The 20,512-nt window shown below is 41.2% G+C and overlaps 1 protein-coding gene across 1 annotated transcript in view; it reads left to right on the top strand.

Annotated features, from left to right (window-relative positions):
* Positions 1-4,245: 4,245 nt before the first annotated feature.
* MYO9A (myosin IXA) overlaps positions 4,246-20,512 on the top strand; it is a 153,789-nt gene continuing 137,522 nt past the window's right edge. Inside the window, 2 exon segments of the mRNA XM_050903446.1 lie at positions 4,246-4,435; positions 4,438-5,087. Of these exon segments, the coding sequence (XP_050759403.1) occupies positions 4,246-4,435; positions 4,438-5,087 (840 nt within the window).

Raw genomic sequence — 20,512 nt, 5'->3', positions numbered from 1 at the left:
ACTGACATGTAAAACTGTGCGATAGTAACCAAGATGTTGAGCATCTACATGGGCTTTTCTGCCCATCTAGGATGTGGTAGTTTTTACAGCATCAGCTGTCACACGTGTGTCAGTCCGGCATCAGTTTTGATGTTGCGGGGGTGTTATTTTGGGTACCGGCAGCACCAGGCTATTTGCTGCTGCCGGAGAGAAATTCGGAGAGCTCTTGTGCCGATACATTCAGATTAAGCAGTGAAGTGTGTTTAAATTGGCCGTTTCTTTATCAGATTTTTAAAGTTTATCTATTTCAGGAATTTCTGCCCCACACGGTATGCGTTTTGACCTACCGGTGGATGGATAAATCCAGGCTGTCTTGAGCAACCGAGCCTGTTACGGTTGCCTGAGGATTGGGAACGGGGAAGAAGTTTCACTGTTTTTGTAGTCCCTTGTCTGGGTTATGGGATGTTATAATGAAACCAAGTGAACTTTGCTTCCAGAATTGCCCCTTTAGCAGCCTCAACGCTGACACTAATCTCTGTTTTTTCCAAATCATCCAATATTTGGCAAACTCTGTCTGTGATTTCAGGCTTTAGCTGTCACAGATTATTTATGACGGGTACTGATGCTTCCAGTGGACAGTTTATTTTGGATTTTTGCCACGCGTTGCTTATGCTGTCCCTGAAAATGAAAATACTGCGATTGGTCTTTCTGAATGGAAAAATAAGAAATGGCATGACTGAAAGCCTCCATTTCTGTTACCTTTTCGAAGGTAATTGGAGCATCCTTGTTTGTTTGATATCCCTTACAGAATAACTTTGGCTAAAAAATGCAGCCCTCGATGCAAGAGTGCTCACTACATGCAGTCATATATATGTTTAATTTGAGAAAGCACATTTGCTACCAGTGTTTATGTATATTAAACTGTGGTCAACTAGTATAAGATGGCATATAATGTAAAAGTAAACCACTATTTACAAGTTTAGTGTATGCACAAAGCCTGGTTGTCTGTCATACTTTTAGTATGCTTTTTCTGTCAACCTGCTGGCTATCAGAGTATTATTGCGATTTTTATAAGAGCCTCTGAGCTCCTTCGAAATATTAAGCTATTTTGTTGTGTAGGAGGACACAAGGCTTAATTTGTAACCTCATGTTTGTTTGGAGATCATGCTTTTTACATTGCAAGTAGAATTATGTTATGATAGTAAAATTGAGCAAAATCAGCGTGCAGGGTCAATTTGAGTAAGAATCTTCATTCAAACATAGAAAATGGAAAAGGATATAGAAAATATTAGGCTGAAAGTATATTGGCTTACAATGTCATAAATTCTTCCTTTCACAGGCATGCATAGTCCATAAATTTTGGCTGGAGTGTTCATGGGAGTTTGCAATTATTTCTGACCTCTGAGGTCTGGGTTTCCATCTCCCGCGGGATCAGCATCCCGTTAATGCTGCCTTCACCCTTGCCAAAGCCAGTACACGAGTGAAGCAGCTGAACGATAGCTTGGTGGTAAAGTCAGGTCATCTTATAATGTGCCACTTACTTGGTTACAGAGACAAGCATCCCCTTTCAGTAAGATACTAGCTTTTCTTTTCCATAAGCCTATATAAATGACTTAGATGTAGCATCATTTTTCATATGTTCTCATTTAAAAGTAAACACGTAGCAACGCAAAATGCCTTTAATTAAAATAGCGCATAGAGCGAGTGTTCGCGGGTTGCAAAATACTTACTCCGTTTTGTTCTTTTCATGTTCCTATTTAAGTTTTTTGTGTCCAAACACAAAAATATTGTTAATTTTAAAAGGCATATAAAAGCTAATCTGACAGCCTGCTTGAACAGTTGTCACTAGGAGAGCCTTTCTCCCTGACATATGCTAATTACCTAATTGCACATATTTCATTGTGATATTTTCTCCAAAATACTTTGGAAACTGTCTGCAAGAGGCGTGTTTGATGTTGAGCAGAGCCAGGCTCATGTGCATCAGCGGTTGGGAGACCACAAGCAATTATCTCCATTAACGTTTCTTTGACCTAACATAATACTCCAAGACATGTTTAGCGTTATTAAAAGCAAATCCTGTGGCACGCCTCCTGTGATTTATAAGGCTCAAATTAACACCTCTTTGCTTTCTGACCTCGCTAAATTTCTTGGTCGTTAGTGGAAGCTTCTGGCGTTTGAGTGGTTTTCGGGGGACTTGGCTCTTCTGCGTTCCCAGAGTTACTGGGGCTTTTAGCATCTCCATGGGGTTCACACTTGGCTTGCAATTCTGCTGGATTCAAGTTGTTTGGATGCAGAAGGCACAAATGTTTGTTATTCTACCGAGTCCATGCAGAACAAGCATCTATAGAGAAGTGAGGAAAGCTTTTGGGTAGGTGGGGTAGAGTGACCTGATGCTTTATAGAGGATTTATTGAGCTTGCACGTATTTGACAGGAGGGAGGAGGTAGAAGGGAAGGTCAGTTTACTCAAGGTAACCAACTTAAAGTCCTGTTTGCAGTTCTCACGTCAGTCAGCAGTCTTCGATACACTCTGATAACTTGAATAAAAATAGCCAGCCCTCTTGTCATAAGCTTTGAAGTAAAATCTCAATGAGGAATTATCTAGCTTAAGTGTGGTGGTTTTTTCCGCCCCCCCCCCCCCCCCCCCCCCCCCCTTCTTGAAGAAAAGCTGATGCTGGAGTCGTAGAGCTAGACAAAGAAAGCCCAACCCAGCACTTAACTGACATCATCCCTATTGCATCTGTGCCTATACTAAAGCTATAGGAAAGCAACTGGAGCATTTCCCAGTATATAATATATGTCCTGCTACCAAGCAATGCACTGTGAATCCCTGCCAGATTTATTTCACTGTGACGTATTAATTTCTTTGCTTTGAAGAGCGCGTGGCTGGGGATAATATACTTAATGAAATATTGGAGCGAGAAACAATACAACCTAAAATAATGCTTTTCATTTGAGGACCTCAGAAATTTTGTACTTAATGAAACAAACCTCCAAATCCCAGTCTTGCGTGGATGTAGAAGATGAGGGTGGCTGTGCTTGGACTGCAGGTCTTAGATCTGGGTACTTGGGAACTTGTGACCACTGAGTAATTTGATTTTTTTAAAACTTGTGACTAGGCAAATCATTGTGTTTCAAGAGTAATTTTGAATGTTGCTCAGGAAGGCCTTTGAATTGACAAGAGGAGACAGCCTCAAGTTGCGCCAGGGGAGGTTTAGATCGGATGTTAGGAAAAATTTCTTCACCGAAAGGGTTGTCAAGCATTGGAACAGGCTGCCCAGGGACGCGGTGGAGTCACCATCCCTGGAGGTATTTAAAAGATGTGTAGATGTGGCGCTTAGGGACGTGGTTTAGTGGTGGACCTGGCAGTGCGAGGTTAATGGTTGGACTCGATGATCTTAAAGGTCTTTTGCAACCTAAACCATTCTATGATTCTATGACAAAGAAGGCTTTTTCCTTTTGGTTGGAGTATGCCTTTAAGGTGATATTTTAAAGTTGTTTTTTTGTAAGTTAGCATTTTATGCAACTGTTCAAAATCTCAAAAGGTTTAATTCTCTTAACAACATCTAGAAAATACGTAATTTACATGTATGGGTAAGTCAGCGTTGGGAAGGTCAAGGGGTGTTTTCCAAAGTCACGGTTAGCTGAATGATGCTTTCCTAAGTTGGCATGAAGTATGCAAACATGGAAATAGAGGCACTAACTCTTGAATAAGTTATTTGGTAATATTAAGCAATAAGGCTGTAACAACTTTTGACACGAGGAGAATGCCACTATTGATTCAGTAGCTGTCTAGTACGTTGCTCACAAAATATTGATTCTATTCTCCATAAAATACACTGAAAATCAGAGGGTCTTTTTGAATCTTTGCTGCTTCCTTCAGAGTCAGGGAAAAATAGCAAAAGCTTGAGGTGCGGTGGGTAGTTACGTCTGAGTAGAGAGGAGCCTGAGGTGTGGGTAGTGTTTGTGTGTTAAATACCTTTATTTATTACAGCTTTGGTGTATGAAAACCCTGCTCTCTTTTCGGATGTCGGTTGGGAATCATCATTTGCTTTCTTTAAGGCAATTGGTATCGTCACTTGAGTTGCTTCATTGCATCTCATGGTGCACGTCAACTGTTTTTCAAGGATCCCTGTGAAGATGAAACACCTAACCTATTTTTGTTTCGCCTTTTTTTTTTTTTTTTTAGCATTGCTATCATGATGACCTGACAAGATATAGGACAGTCCTGACTATGCAGCGCAGGTACTGATGGGAAAGGATCCAATATGAGTGTAAATGATGTTGGAGGAAGACGACGCTTTGAGGATAGCGAGTACACGCTGCACATATACCCCGGGAGCATCGCAGAAGGGACTATCTACTGCCCCATCACCGCCAGGAAAACTTCCACGGCCGCCGAGGTGATCGATTCGCTCATTAATAAACTTCAGCTCGAGAAAACAAAATGTTACGTCCTTGCGAAGTGAAGGAGTTTGGTGGGGAGGAATGGATCCTCAACCCTACGGACTGCCCGGTCCAGCGCATGATGCTGTGGCCTCGCATGGCCCTGGAGAACCGCATCAGCGGCGAGGATTATCGCTTCCTCCTACGGGAGAAGAACCTGGACGGATCCATTCACTATGGGAGCCTCCAGTCCTGGCTGCGGGTGACGGAGGAGCGTCGCAGGATGGTGGAGCGTGGCTTCCTTCCCCAGCCGCAGCAGAAGGACTATGATGACTTGTGCAGCCTGCCAGACTTGAATGAGAAAACGCTCCTGGAAAATCTCAGAAACCGCTTCAAGCAAGAAAAAATCTACACCTACGTAGGCAGCATCCTCATCGTTATTAATCCGTTCAAGTTTCTACCTATTTATAACCCCAAGTATGTCAAGATGTACGATAACCATCAGCTGGGAAAGCTGGAGCCCCATATTTATGCTGTGGCAGACGTGGCTTACCACGCCATGCTTCAGCGGAAGAAGAACCAGTGCATCGTGATTTCAGGAGAGAGCGGGTCAGGAAAGACACAGAGCACCAACTTTCTGATTCATCACCTCACCGCCCTCAGCCAGAAGGGATTTGCCAGCGGAGTAGAACAGATTATTCTTGGAGCTGGACCAGTGCTTGAGGTAAGATGAAAACGATAGTAGCGTGGAAACTTTTTTAATGGTGCAAAAACAACCCCCAAGTAGTTGGGGTTTTATTATGACACTAGTCTGGGGTTATCTGCTAAATGCTGATAAAGTTACAACAGCATTAGCAATAAGAGAAGGTTGTGTTTCTGCCTATAGAATCCTACCTGCTTCAAAGAAAAGGAAAAATAAAAATGCAGCAAATGGCTTTCTGACAAATTTATTAATGCTTTGTTTTCACTCAAGTGTTTCTTAATGCTGGTATATCTCGGTGATTTTTCAGTTTGAAAATGGAAATGAAAAAGCCTTTCTTGAATTACTGGTAGCCTTTCTTTATAGTACATTGAACAGAATTCTTTACACATAGTATATTGATAGTGTTGTATTTATGGAGTTTCTGTGCACTTACTTCATTCAGCTGGGGAAAAGATCAAAGGTAACTTTCATGGTCAAAATTTTATTTTCTAATCGTGGGTACTTGATTTGGCTGCTGCGATTAGTTACTTTATGAGGACTTTTCCTGTGTATGAAAGGAGATTAGCTGAACTGCACCATTAACTTTGCAGATATGAAACTCTGAAGAGGGATACAAGCGTTCATTAATTAATTTGCCTTGAGTTTGCCCCGTAACTTTGCAATGGTTTTCCTTAGAATTGCCAGTTTTGCTTGTTAAAGAGTTTTGTTTGTTAAAGCCTGTCTGCACGTGGGTGACGTGAGCATCAGCTTCAGCCGTGCCGTTGTTCTTTGAAGCCACAGTACAGAGAGGTGGCTCGATGGCTGCGTTTTCTTCTCTTAAAATAAAAAGTGGCTTCCACTAAAGAATAGTAAAACTCATGGATTTGGGGGGATTTGTTTTCTATTTTCAAAAGGTTTTTTGGCAGTTGTAGACAAACATATCTACTCTCTGTGTCTGTATTCCATTAGTGAGTCTGAGGACTTGGGTCAGCTTCAGCTACCAGCAGAGTGGGAATCAGAGGAAGGACTGGTGCTTGTGGATGTCTCGGCTAAGAATAAGCGAAGAGCTTCATTTTGCAAAGCCAACAAGTTTTTTTTCTGTTTTCACGTCACGTAGAATGGGCTGAGCTATTTTAATCTGGAGTTAGCAAATGATTAAAGTCATTTGGGATGGGCTTTGCCCTGAAAAGCAGCAAAGCTGTTTAACAAACTGAAGGTAAAGAAATTAAAAAGGCTTTTTTTTTTTTTTTGACAGTCTGCATGAAACTGTGTGTTAATTCTTTTAAAGCACACAAGCAAGTGAACTCCCTGTTCTTGCACTCACCAGTGTTTCTCTTGTTGTTGTGCAAGAGATTATGGAGCTGTTTCTTGCTGGAGTCGATGAGAAAATACCGGACCAGGCTCCGGTAGTCTGCAGTTAATGGTTGTTACTGTGGTGACCCAATTAGGTGACCACATTAATTTAAGAAAACAGGTATGAAAACTGTTGCATTCCACCTCCAATCCTGTTATTTATTTGAAACATTTGCATGCCTGTTTGGTTTTTGCTATACTTTTTAATGTGTCTTGTTGGACCAAGGTCCACTTTATAGTTCTCTTAAGTAGTGTCAGAGAGAGCATCTCTGTCTAGCTTAGATTTCCAGAGGTGGAGAAGAAAGATCTCCATGAAAGAGAAGGTAGAAGGAAGTTTTAGGATTTTTTTCTTAAATTCTACTTTTTTCAGGAATGGGTAAAATAGTCCAGTTGCAAAGCTGCCTGAGCATCGCTCAGTCCACTGATGCAGTCCCTTAAATAAATGAACTGTTCCACCTACTTGAAAGATTAAATCTTCTCTCTTTTTTTTTTTTTCTTCTCCCAAATACAGACTTACAGTCATTGCTTCTAGTCAGACAAGCTTGTGTCCGGAGGCAAGAAATAGAGGATGCCCATGAGCCGCATGTTTCTTTGCTTTTCTTTCTCTGCTTCCTGTTATTTTATGCTATCGAACAGGGAGCGAGGGTGCAAGCAATTTCCGGATGGTGCAGTTTGAAGATCCCTGGTTATCTATCGGGATCCCTGTTGCTACCCTCGTGTTTCAGGACCTGAAGTTTAAGTCTGCTTGCTTGGCTCTTGGATGGAGGGCAGCAGCGCAAAGGGTTTACTGGTAATGCTGCTTTGGTGGTGGCCACTTACCTCTTCCCGGGGACCGTTGCGTGTGTTGGGATTAGGCACAGGGGAGGGATGCACTAAGCTTCTTTGCTTGCCTTTCGCAAGATCTGCAGCTGTTTTTAAGGGGGGAAAAAAAAACAAAATTCTGAATCATATCTGTTATTTCTTTTGCTTTTGGAATAGAAGTTTGCATTCCTTCGCTCTGGCAGCTGGACGGCTGCTGTTGCGCTTCTCTAGCTGCCTCCAGGTCTCTTGGAGAAAGTGAGGGTAATCCAGAATTTCTTCTGCTCTGCCAGCGGCAGTCCTAAATAGCCACAAATCACACAGGCTTAAAGATAAAATGTGCCTACCTCTGCTTTTCCTTCCCTTCCCAAAATTTCCTAAAAAAGGGATCTTCAGAGAAGATCTGTTGTAAAGGTTGTGTTACCCTGCCACCCGTTTGCAGACTTGACCTTTTGATGCCTTGCATTTGTGGTTGAAATACACTTTTCACTTCTCTGTAAGTTTAGATGCCAAACTTGTGAGGTTCCCCCCCCCACCCCCGCTTTTTCCTCATTCTTCTCCCCTCCTCCAGACACCTTCTTCAATCCCCTTATTTTCCCTCTGTGTATTTAAAATCAAATTATGTTCAGCTCAGGCTTGTCTTTTAGGAGGCGGCGACATACCTCTTGTGCTGCGACTTCTGACTTAGGGAACGGAGCACAGCAAATAAGAGTTTACTCGGACCCGTTAATTTCTCTTTTTTTTTTTTTTTTTTTTCCCCCTGCTTGCAAAGCATCTCTGGTAGCAGGAGTGTTTGCACCAAACCACCCGTTCCTGGGAATGCCTTCGCAGTCATGCTCACACGGCAGAAGCGGAAGTGGAGCAAAATTAAGATTTTTTTTTTTTTTTCTACAGCTTCACTGTTTTCCTAATTTACCTTTTTTGAATAGCCTCAGGCTATTGTTTGTGATTTTTTTGTTGTTGTTGTTGTTGCACGAGATTCCTGTGAGCCTTGTCCAAATTGCACTTTTGGGGACAGCTGTCAAGGCAAGCTGTTACTGCCGTCTAAACGTGGTAATATCACCCAGTAGTTGTGTGTAGCAGCGACTGCAGTTAGAAGTGTGTACTGAGACCAAGCGTGTCCTTTTAAAGCGTGTTTGACTTAAGTCCTATGGATTTTTTTCTCCTACAATGGGATTTAATAGGCAAGCTTTTTTCTAGCGGTGCTCCTTGGAGTGGTTGCAATATGCCTTTTTTGTTTTGTGATGAATGATATTTCCATATTTATATATTATTTGTGATAAATGGTATTATTTAAATACCGTACTTATTTTTCTAACAACAAGGTTCCAATTGGTTTAAAAAGGTGATTTGCTTTGTATTTTTTCTGTATTTTCCCCATTTTCTTATAAAGCACATTTTTCCCTATAGAAGATTGCTTTTCAGCAGGGTATCTGTAGAGCTGAGCTTACCAAAATTTTACTCTCTGGCTATTTAGTTTCAAGACTGAGCTTCTCAAATGCGATTGTTTTATGTAGTTACCAGAGGAAGAGTTGCACGGGCTGCAATTCAGTTCTGTTTCTGATAGACTTCATGCAATACTTTAGATGGAATTCTTCATTATGCTCAACTTGATGCTCCATCAGGGTCCCAGAGTGCTTAACTTTGCTGCCACGTAGGTAGTTGGTTTTTCATTTAGATGCCCACCCTGATATTATTTAAGAAAGCATTGAGGAAGCATGCCGGTCAGGCAAACACTTTACTTGAACAATTGCACTTTTTTTTGGAGAGGGGAATAGGAGGAGCTTCCTAGAGGCAACTTGCTCTAAAAAAAACCCCAAAAAGTCGTTATCACAGGGCTTCCAATGAAGGGTAGTGAGACACTGGAAGAGGTTGCCCAGAGAAGTTGTGGATGCTCCATCATTGGAAGTGTTCAAGGTCAGGTTAGACAGGTTGAACAACCTGATCTAGTGGAAGACGTCCCTGCCCATGGCAGGGCGGTTGGACTAGATGATCTTTGAAGGTCCCTTCCAACCCAAACCATTCTGTGATTCAATTAGTGGTCTACCTGGAGAACTGTGGTTTAGCCACAGGGCTACTTTACCCCATAGGTAAGTAACTTGTTCATGTGAACTTGGGACAGTGTTTTAAGACCCTGTTTTCTCTTTAATTAGATTAGCTAGAAACATCCAGATGAACTTTATATGGGAAGCCCAGCTTGTTTTCAGGGACGTAAACCTCTAGAGGTGGGATGTTGGTGTGCTGCTCCCCAGCCCTCCCTGGGATCATCACCCTGCGCCGGCGCACGATGCAGCGCACGAGCATCCTCCTCCATTCGGTGCAATGCAAAACATGAACCATGCTTCAGCTTTCCTGGGGAGGTTTAAATGCAAGTTAATTTATTACCTCATGTTACTTTTTTTTTTTTCCCTTCTATTCTCAACAAAAATGCAGAAGTAGCAAATTTCTCCCTGGCTCAGGTATGCCCAAAGGTCCACAGACAGGTATCGGATGTCTAGATCTAAAGGAGCCTGCACCAGATCGTTTTATCATCCATAACTTTCTCAACATCTTGTTTGTCACAAGAAGTACTGCGATGGCAACTACAAAAGCCAGACATGTTTTCTAAGCAGCTGTTTACATGCATCTTCAAACGTCCCAGTGGGGATTTCTCAATTGCTTTTTTAAAAAAAAAAAAAAAAAAAAGGCAAAAAGAAATGTTTCTGTGACAGGCTGAGGAACGCTGCCGGTGGCGGAGGGTAGCTGTTGCTGTCCTTCACAGCTGATGTGCATCTGCAGTATCTATGCCGGAAAAAAAAAAGGAGTTGATTGCTTGAATTGCTTTTGAAAAAAAATTGCAGCTAGCCTTTTGTAGTGGCGGCAATGCTATTTGCATTCCCAATAGGTGGTGGTTTGCATAGAAACCTTAGTTAGGAACAGCAACTGGCATTGCTTTTTAATTTCTGGAGCAATATTACACAATATGTATGTTTTGCTTGTATGGGGAAGTTATAGCTTCAATCTTAAGGTCTAGAAGTCTAAAAGCTGTTATTTTTCTTATATTTTTTTTTTAATCCTGATTGTTGGCTTGTTAGAGGGAAATGTAAGCAGCAACTGAAAGATATTGATATTATTTTATAGGACTTTGCCGTGGTAATGTACAGCTTCCTTCCCTCCTTTTACTGAGCTGAATTAAGCTCCTGCAGCAGCAGCTGAAGAGCTGGCCGCTGTTAGGTGCGAGTGAAAATGATACCGCGCTGCCAAATTTTCAGTAGATGCTGCTGAATGTTTCCAGAGTGAAACAAAGAGCTATTGAGCGGCGTTAAAAAAAAAAAATCAATTAACCAGAAGAATCGAGCATGTCCTGGACTTTCAGTGTATTTGAGTGGCGTTGGACAACGCGGAGATGCTAAAGCTAAACGTGCGTGCATCTTCCACTGCTTCTCCCAAGCAATTTGGCCGGACGCGTGCAAGACCTGTAGTAATCCCAGGTAGGACCCAGCTCCGCTGGCAGATCCCACCCTGTTAACTCCTGCCGTGCGTAGCCAGGATAAGGCGAAGCTGGTTTTATACAGCAAATTATGGTGCAATTATTTCTCTGTGAGAAAAGGCATTATCAAATCCAACACGTTCGTATTTTTACTTGGAACAGTATTAATGGGAGGTAAAATTTGAGTATATTCACTTTTTTCCCCCTACTTGGAACAGTATTAATGGGAGGTAACCAAATTTCATTAAAATGGACTTTAAAAAAAATAAAAATCTGATTTAGTTCATGACGTTCAGTTTCTAATACACTGATTTTTAAGTAATTGGGTTGTGTCATGTGGCTCTAGAGGTTTTATATCTGAAAAACGGATTTATATGAAGGGAAGAGGGAAGACTCGTTATTCTGCTCATTACTCACTTTTGATCATTTTTAACCTATTTTAATATATACAATTATTATTGATCTCCTGTGTGGTCTGAGTTTGGGGTGGGTATTTAATGCAGCAGCCAGGATTTTTTTGCCTTGCATTCTTCCCTCCCCAGTGCACAGAAAGGTTAGAGAGGGAGCAGCGCACAGAGATTATACAGATGATGCCTAATGTGGGAAGAATTTGTGCAGGCCTCCGCCGGCAGCAGTGACACAAAGGAGTCATACAGCAAGGCTCATGCACCAAATGCTTTTCACCAGCGCTTTCAAAATGCTGTTATTCTTCAGCTGGGGATATTTTACAGTTTCAGGCACTGTGTCAAATAGTGTCTTGTTCATCTGTTTCTCTGATGCTGAATTATTCAATATTTTCACTTTAGAGTCTTCCTGCAATATCCAGATTGGCTGTATCGGTAGCTGAGTTTCATATTATTATTATTTTTCATTATTTGCTATCTTCAGCAAACATTGCATTACCCCAAAGTCCAGCTTATTATGCTTGAATGACAAAAATTGTTATTTCTGACCTGAGATGACTGCAGGAAAATGGATTAGTTATTAAAGCAGGTTTATGTGAAGCTGCCTTTTTCTCCACCCTTAAGAATTAGCAGCTATTTTGTTGCCAGGAGGGAAATGCTGAATAAAACCCTACCTTTGCTGGGTGGAGCGCTTGCCTTACAGGGAGCATTTTATTGAACCTACACGTCCAAGCATCCCATCTTTTTTCCCTCCCTCCTCACCATCTCTTTTTGGGGGACTTGTTTTGTTTTGCCATTCATTCTCATTCATACCCTTCCCTTTTTATCCTTTTCTTTAGTTGTCTTTCACTGATCTTTTAGGGTTTCACTTTTTCCTCTATTGATCTATATCTAGATATCTAGATATTTTGTATCTAGAGGTCTAGATGTTGTAGATGTCTGGATCTCGAGATATCCAGACTTTATGAACCCCTAGATATCCGGATATCTGGATATCTAGATTTTATAGATATTTATCTATATAGATATCGATATATCTATACAATATAATCCTGAGTCTGACCCGAGCAGGGACCATGTATTCGTGCTTGCATGCAGCCGTAGCGAACCCAGATGATGCTCAGCATTATACGGTATTAGAGAACAATTGACTTTCTTAATACCATTTTTTTTATCTACCACTGACTTATTGCACTAGTGTATCTATTATTTGGTTTTGTATTAAGCGGGTTTTTTTTTAAACTTCAATATCAAGGTGCACAATTTTATAAAGCATGAAGGAAGGACCTCTTTTCTGAAAGCTTTTTGTTTTGTTTTTCACTATATATATTTATCAAATAGTATAATGATAATGTAGCGCTCTGATAAGTAATGTCTTTGATCAAAGATCGTGCTGCTACTGTCCAGTAAGGCTTCCATGAGGACTTAATATCGACAACCGAGGCGCAGACTTTTTATCCCTAATGTGCGTAGTTAATATGGCACTGTATTTTTCTAGTCACGGAATGGGAAATTAATGCTCCAGTAGGGATTTTATTTCTTTCCCCCACTCCCTTCTCCCAGTCAAAATACAGATTTTGTTTTTTAGGACCATTTACTGAGACCCTTTTGACTTTTTTCGTGGCTGGGGAACCCATATCGGATTTTACACGCTGGGCTTGGGTGCTGGGTGGATGCCAGATAGGTGCTGTGCTGCAGCGTGGTCGCCCTTGGTGGGGAACAGAAGGGCCTGAGAACAAGGAGCCTTTGTAGGACAGGGACTACACCCAGCTCCGGTGGCAGCAGTTGACACATTTTGACTTTTTAACGGTTTCTGCTGTCCCCGTGGCTTTTCCAGGCGCAAAACATGAGTGCTGTCCACTAAACAGCTCTGGTGAGAGCATTCTGTTTTGCTGCCTGAGGAGCAATACCCTCTCTTGTCTGCTCAGTGACAAGGTGATGGTGCCTTATTGAGCTCTGGGAGTTTGAACAAATTGTTTCCCAAGGCAGCAAATAAAACTTTCTGAATGTGGTCTCAGTGTCTTCAAATGTGAGAGGTGTTCCCTTCTTATTTATAGCACAGGAATTGCTGTTTATAGCACAGGAATTGTTATTGTCACTTATTTGATACAGTGGAGAGATAAAGCGCTTAGTTTATGTTTTTTTTCCTTTTAATGTCTCCACTGACTGTTGATGTATGTAAACCTAAAGGAAGAGGTTACTTCTAGAGTCGGCGCATGTGGCTGGTGCTTGCTGCTGTCTCTTGTTTCTTTTCCTGTATGAGCCTGGACAGGTCTGCAAGCATCGTATTTGTAAAGGGACTGAAGTACCTACCTGTCCTTGATGGGAATTAAAGATATGCACATTATATCTGTGCATACACAGCCTATATATATGTTAGCAAGTGGTTCAGCACAACAGGGAGCCATTGTGCGGAGGGAAGCAGCCGGTGCCGAGCTCGCACGTGCACCTCCAGGGTCTTACTGCAGATGAGCTCCCATCTGGTCCTGCAGCAGAAGACCTCAGTTGCCTACAACCAGGATTTAGTTTGAATGGCAGCACTTTTGGAGCGCAGAAACTGAAGTGCATTTGGTGGAGGGGGTCAAGAGGTTCCCTTTGAAGACCTCCTGAGCCGACTACAGCACTGCGGCAATGCAGTGTATATGCCTTATTTCCCCATATGCTTCCTATAGGAAGAGAGAAGTCAACGCATTCATTGATGACTGTGAGTAGAGCATGAGCATCAGTGTGAATAGCGATCACCGTTTACGGTTGTATCAACGAAAATGTCCAAACCCAAGAACTGCTGGGATGAGTGGTGTTGACCATCTCTTCTACAGCTTGGAGAAGATTGCATTTTCTTTGTGGTCCCAGTGTCTGCCTGATATAAAGAAGCTTAACCAAGTGCCTCCTGCTTTGACCAAATAGCTTTGCCAAATTCAACAGAAATCAATTAAAAAAAGTAAGGCAATATAGCAAAGCATAGGCAGATAGCTGTTCCAGAGCGATGATCAATTTGTTCAGCCTCTGAGGTTAAATATTATATAGAAGTTAAGTTAGGGAGTATGTGGCAGAGGGCGATGGAGCAATCCTTCCTAAACCCATGTTGCACAAGTCTTGCTGAAGCTCCCGGCAGCAATTTGGGGTAGGCAAATAAAATCATTGTTTCCCGTGTTTGCGGAAGGGATCTGCGTTAACTGCAGCAGCCGATTGCAACTCACTTTTATTCACTTAATTAAGATGGATGAGGGATAAATGTCGTGCCAGACAGTTGAGCCTTTGGCTTTGTCAAGGTGATTGGGGATTTGGACTTTTATGGGCAAAGGCTGAGATAGAGAAGATGAAAGGACAAGCTGAATTTTAAGACTGACTTCTTTCCATTGAGTTTAAAACAGCACAGCCATTTTGCAGATCATTTATTGTAGGGCTTATCAAGCATTTAAAAAAAGAATGATGTCCATTTTGCGTCAGTGTGAGCAACAAATTAACGAAGCTTTCTATCACTGGGATGGTTGGTGCCCCACGTGCATCGCTGCTTGCTCCCGTGAAGCTTTGCGATGTAGGTAAGCACCACCTCTGTTTTGTAGAGAAGAGCCTTGGAGAGTGAGGTCCTCCTCCTTTGCCCACAAGGGTGGCTGCGCTCAGCCAGATGAAGGCTTCACCTCATCCTTCATCCCATCCCTGGGAGGACGTTAAGCAAGGCAGGGTGATGCTTCCCTGCTAGTCCCACCACTTTCAGTCATCTGGGGCTCAGGGATCTCCTAAACTGGTGACGGTCTCTGTCTAATAAATCTGGATGTGTTGTTTTTGGGGTCAGCTTGACTACATGAAGCTTGTGATGACTACCATAAATTATTTTTGTTCCAGCCAGCACCATAGGAACAGCAGCATGCCTTGCTTTTTGGCTTACACCTGGATGGCTCTACCACTTGCTGCTAACCCAGTAAGGATTTTCATAAAATTGCATCTTATAGCTACGTGAAAGCTAAAGTTTTTCGTAGGTCTTAATGACACAATTGATAAAATGAACGGCGTCTACGTTACGTAGCTGCCATCCACCTACACTGGTGCTTGTCAGCCGTGGCAAAGCCGTCTGGATGCGAAATGAATAATTCAATCTTCTTTGCTGTAAGAGCAGAGCATTTTTAAAAGGGTATGTTTCTGTTTTCAAGAGTCCTGACCCTACCAACGCCCATAAGTAAAGCCAGAATAGAGGAAGAGATGGTACAATATTGTTTAAGAATCGAAATAATTCAAAATTTAGCACAGCACAGGCCCAATCACGACAGGTGGCAGTTATGGAAAACCATTATTTATAGTCATGAAAGCAAATTGTCTCAGTTATTTCCGTTATAAAAGGTACCAGGAAACCATATAATCCACTATAGGAGAAGTAGGAATCCAAGTAATTGTGATTTATTTCTGATTTTAAGCATTACTGGACATATTTAATGCTTTTGCATTTACCAAGGTGGTTAATTTAATATGGACCAGTTCATGCTCTTACGGGCAGACTGGTTGCAGGATATAATGTAGCACTTACTGAGCAGTTCCTATTAAAACACTTAAATGCTAATGCCACACACTAAGAAAATATGAATTTTGAGAAAAAAATGAAATAATTTTTAAAAAGACCTTTTTAGAGTAAGAAACTGTTTAAATCTGCCTCCTCCCCTCATTACCACTTTCAAGAAAGTGAGGTTTTGAAGGAGAGCACAGGTCTCAGAAGAGAGAGGCATATGTACCAGAGAATGCTGGGGATGAGGCTGACTTTTTTTAATCAAAAAAAGAAAAAAAAAAAAGGGGGGGGGGGGAAGAAAAGTTCAGCAATTTCTGGCCATAATGCAATAAGAAAATCTTATTTTTTTGCCAGCATTTTCCAGATCTGTAATATCCTTGTGTTTGATAGGAGGGAATAAGAACAGAGAAACGGGATTTCTATGCAGCGACTTTGTGGTAGGGATCAAAGATTTACTGATTGTCCCAAAATAGGCAGATTTACTTACGGCTTTTAATCGGGAGAAAAATCTTGGACAAGGAGCCATGTGAGGGATGCCAAAGGAGAATGAAAGCATGTGGATAAAAATGCCCGTGTCCAAGATAAGGGCAAAATGTTAAAACTTCAATCTGCTTTATCATTGAGGAAATTGGAAATTGTTTGGAGAAATGGGAGGTTTGGGGAGCAAAGGTTTGGTGTGGCGGGTCGGGGTGGGAGCTGTATCCCAAATATGCGATGCTCGAGCGCTTTCCAAAGCAGAGCAGATCTAATCTCTCTGGATTTAAGTGAAGCATCTGACGTGCTTGGAGAAGAAACAAAAAAGAAAAAAAAGGAAGAAAGAAACCAAGCAGATTTAATAACGTGAAATCTTTTTTTGAAGAATTACTGCTTTCTCTGAATTCTGAATATTTTAAATACAGGCTGGTAGGTGTAAGGGGTAGTGCTGAGTGTCTCCTATGGGAAAGTGTGGCGTTCGGTTGGGGGTTTTCTTCTTATATCTTACAAATGCCACTGTGAAATTGAGTTATCCTTTAATTAAGGAGATCCAGAAGATTGTCCTGAAGAGTAGAAAATTCCTTTTTTGGGTTTTTTTTTTTGTTTGTTTTTTTGTTCGCAAAATATAGGTGGAGTGGGCTGCATCTGACAGAGCCAGGGAAGATTTGGGGTTGCCTCCTTAAAAGAACCTTCTCTACGTGGCTTATATCCACTTCTTCATTGAAAATAAACTTTGCAAGCTTTAGAAATACACTTCTACGGTTTAATTTAAGGCTCTGAAAAATGTGCAGTTGGAAGCATTGGAGTTTATTTCTTTATCGCCTAGGCTACGGCTGCAGAACCGGCGATGCTCAGAGGAATGTATTTGAATTATCAGGCTGAACTCTGCATTTCTGGGCCAGAGTTTTCTTGGTATTTGGAGGCCTCTGGGATAGAGGTAACCTTGCCAGCAGTTCATAAATTTGAGCCAGGCTTTTTTACCTTAGTCAGGAAATTCATGTTTGAGCTTTATTTAAGCTGGGATTCACGGTGATCTAATCCCAGCACGCTGCCGAACCCAACCTGCAATTTTTTTTTTTTTTGGCGTTTCGTTGCTCTTTTTTGTTTCAGCCTTTGTGTTTCGGATCGCTCGATTCCCTCTCCATCGCGTGTTTTCCCGGAGCTGTTAATCAGAAGTGGATGAACGCACGCAATCACCCTGCAAAAAGCCTCTCTGCTAATTGCAGGCGCGGCGATGGCAGCAGCAAGCAGAGGAGCGGCCGTAACCGCAGGCACCGCTCTGCTGCGTGTGCGGGGCAGAGCTGACCTGCTATGCAGCGGGATGCGCTTTCCAGGAAAAATTATAATGAGTAAATATTTTTAATTTCTCCAAATAGCAGCTAGAGGAAAGCATGTGGTGGTATTTTGCAAGTATTGGAAGATTACGTGTGTGTACATATGTATACACACACACAAGCACACACAAATCTGCATTGCAAGTGTCATATAGAAGTCCAAAATAATATATATATAATAATATCTACTATAATAATATATGTAATATAATACTATATACACGCATACACAAATCTGCATTGCAGGTGTCACGTAGAAGTCCAAAGTAATATATATCTCTAACATAAGAGCTACAATAATAATATAATAATATAATAGTAATAGCATGTGGTGGTGTTTTGCAAGTGTTGGGAGATTATGTGTGTATGTACATGTACATATATATGCACAAGCACACACATCTGCATTGCAGGTGTCATATAGAAATCCACAAGAATATAAATAAAATATCTGCAATAATAATATATACAATATAATAGTAATATAATAATATATATACACACACAAATCTGCATTGCAGGTGTCATAGAAGTCCACAATAATACCTATAATAATAATACATGTAATATAATATATTCACACACACAAAAAATCTGCATTGCAGGTGTCATATAGAAGCCCAAAATAATTAATCAAGTAAAACCCCGCTTCATTCTCTGGGTCGTGGCTTGGCATGAAGCTTAGCATCCTCCTTGTAAAAAGCATTATTTTACCTTAATTCTCAAGCTTCAGAAGAATGCATGCGATAATACGAGTAAACCCTTTTTTGCTATGGAAAAGCACATCCGTGATGGATATCTAAAATATTTTGGAGACTAATCAGCAATGGAAATTTGTCTGATATGTTAATTATTGCATCTGTTAATGAAAAGGCGAAGTGTATTATATATTGCTTGTTGTGTACGACTGGCCTGCCGAATAACTGGAGATGCTACTCCAGTATATAGGTGTATAATTGGGAGTTGAAAAAGATGTCAAAGCTAACTTATAATTTTAAGTATTAAGTCAGTTTTAGAGGAATTTAAGTGATCAATAGCAGCTGGTCAATACTGGGATGATGATCTATAATTCCCAGCATTGTCCTTGGAGCCGTGCTGTCAGTGTATAGGTTGCCTATATACAGCCCTGGTTTGGGCAGTGATTTTTGTGTAGCAATTAGAGCACAACGAGGCTCATTTTTTCCCCCTTGCTTTTCTTTTTCTGCAAATTGAAGCAAAGAATAACCTGCTCCTGCATCCTCTCTTAATTGCCACCATACGTTTGCTTTAAATCAGAATACTCTAATTGCCAGAAGTTTTAGATTAGCATTAAATGGGGAAAAAAATAATATTGTGGAGAGAGCAAAGACCTTTCCTTGCTTCTGAAGTATGCCTAAAAATTCAACAAGGTAGGTCATCTGCCATTTCAGTTGCCCGTGCATATGACCAGTCAGTTCTTAAATCACCCGTGATTTACTCTTACTCCCCATTTTGCATCATGCTGCTGCTTGAGATGATAAATAACTCCAGTCCTACTCCTCCACTTGTGCTGCAAGTCACGTAGAGAAGGATGCACGTTTAATTTTGCCAGCGATACACAAAGTGATACTTCCTAAATTGCCTTGTGTGCATGTACACAACCTCCTTTTCTTTTTTTAATATTCTCAGTATAACAAGTGGGCATCCAAGAGCCGGTAAGCCTGGATTAATCCTGGCTTGGGCTGCTTCAGGAGGGATTACAAACCATAGTATTGGCATTAATGGGAGCGAAGCTTTCCAAAGTGCTTACGCAGCACAGAGAAACTTTGCTGAAGCCTTTCGACTCGCGTGCTGCTTTCTACTTTGGGCTGTGAAGGAGAAAACTGTGGTTTCTAGAATTACATCACAATTATAATATTTTTAATAATAGAGATGCAATATAAATAGCCTCATGGCAGAAGGGAAATACATGGGTAATGAATGGGTGCGACCTGCCTGTTGCCGTCTTGGTTTTTCTTTCTGGCTCGTGCAACCCTTGCCTCTCTATAACATCTGGTCTTCATCTGCTACAGGAAAGCCAAATAATTTCAATAAAACTGGGAGAAAACATAATGCGTTTTAAAAAACCCCAACATATTGATGTTAGCCTGGTTTTCAAGTGGGGTTATTAATTAAATTTATCAGCCTGGGTTATTGACAGAGTGGATGCTGACTTGGATGCTTGAGTAAATGCATCATCCGCTGGACAACGCAATTACAGCTTAATGAGGTCGGAGCGCCACGTTTTTCCATACAAGGGTCTGAAATGCTAAATAACGTGAGTTGAGGTTACTCTGAATTTTGGTGCGTCCCCCAGCTGACGGCTCAGCAGAGCGCTGGAGCACGGAGGCGATGGTGCTGCTCACAACAGCCTTGTTTCAGTGCGACCGGCCGCGTTTGCTCAAGGATTAGGCACGCAGCAATCTCTGCATCGCGTTAGCCTGCAACAAAGATGCATTTCCGAAATTGTCAAATACTAGATATATTGATATAAAATAAATATATATACGAGATATATTAATAGAAAATAAATATATAACAGAAATGAGATCTATAAATATAAAATAAATATATAGATTGAGATATATACATACGAAATACATTATTTTCTTTATACCTACCCCTCTAAGTCTGATTAAGGTTGTCATTTAGGCTAATTTTAAAGTTTAGAGGTAGCGTGGGTCAGCATCTGCTTAATCTCCATCACATTAGCAGCCCCCTCGACTAAGTTTTTAAATTGCACTTTATTGATTGTCAGGCTTTTAAAGAGGTCCATAAGCTCTTAGCGAGGGCTCGGCAGCGTGCAAATGGAGTATTTGTCTTGCTACGAGCAGTATTGACCCGAGCAGTCGGGTACTTGAGGAATATTTAGTAATTTTTTTTCCATTTAGGCCGCAAAACTCTTGCGGATGACTACATCGTCTGCTCCTGCCCTCGCTCGTTTTTTTGTTGCTGTGAAAGCTTTGTTAAGATATAGTTATGAGTAAGCAAAATATTTCTGGTTTTCTGTATCAGTCGCAAGAGATTGTCTGTTCAGCAAGAGAAATGTAGCTGGGAGAAGAAGCTTTTTGAATAACTACATCATCTTACCTGCTAGCTTAAGGCGTAAAGGATCTGTGCGAGCAAATATTGAAGTCTAT

Source organism: Gymnogyps californianus, chromosome 11 (genome assembly GCF_018139145.2).
Source record: "Gymnogyps californianus isolate 813 chromosome 11, ASM1813914v2, whole genome shotgun sequence".
NCBI classification, from domain to species: Eukaryota; Metazoa; Chordata; class Aves; order Accipitriformes; family Cathartidae; genus Gymnogyps; species Gymnogyps californianus.
The sequence above is the reverse complement of the archived record's forward strand: the minus strand, read 5'-3'. Positions and strand labels throughout refer to the sequence as shown.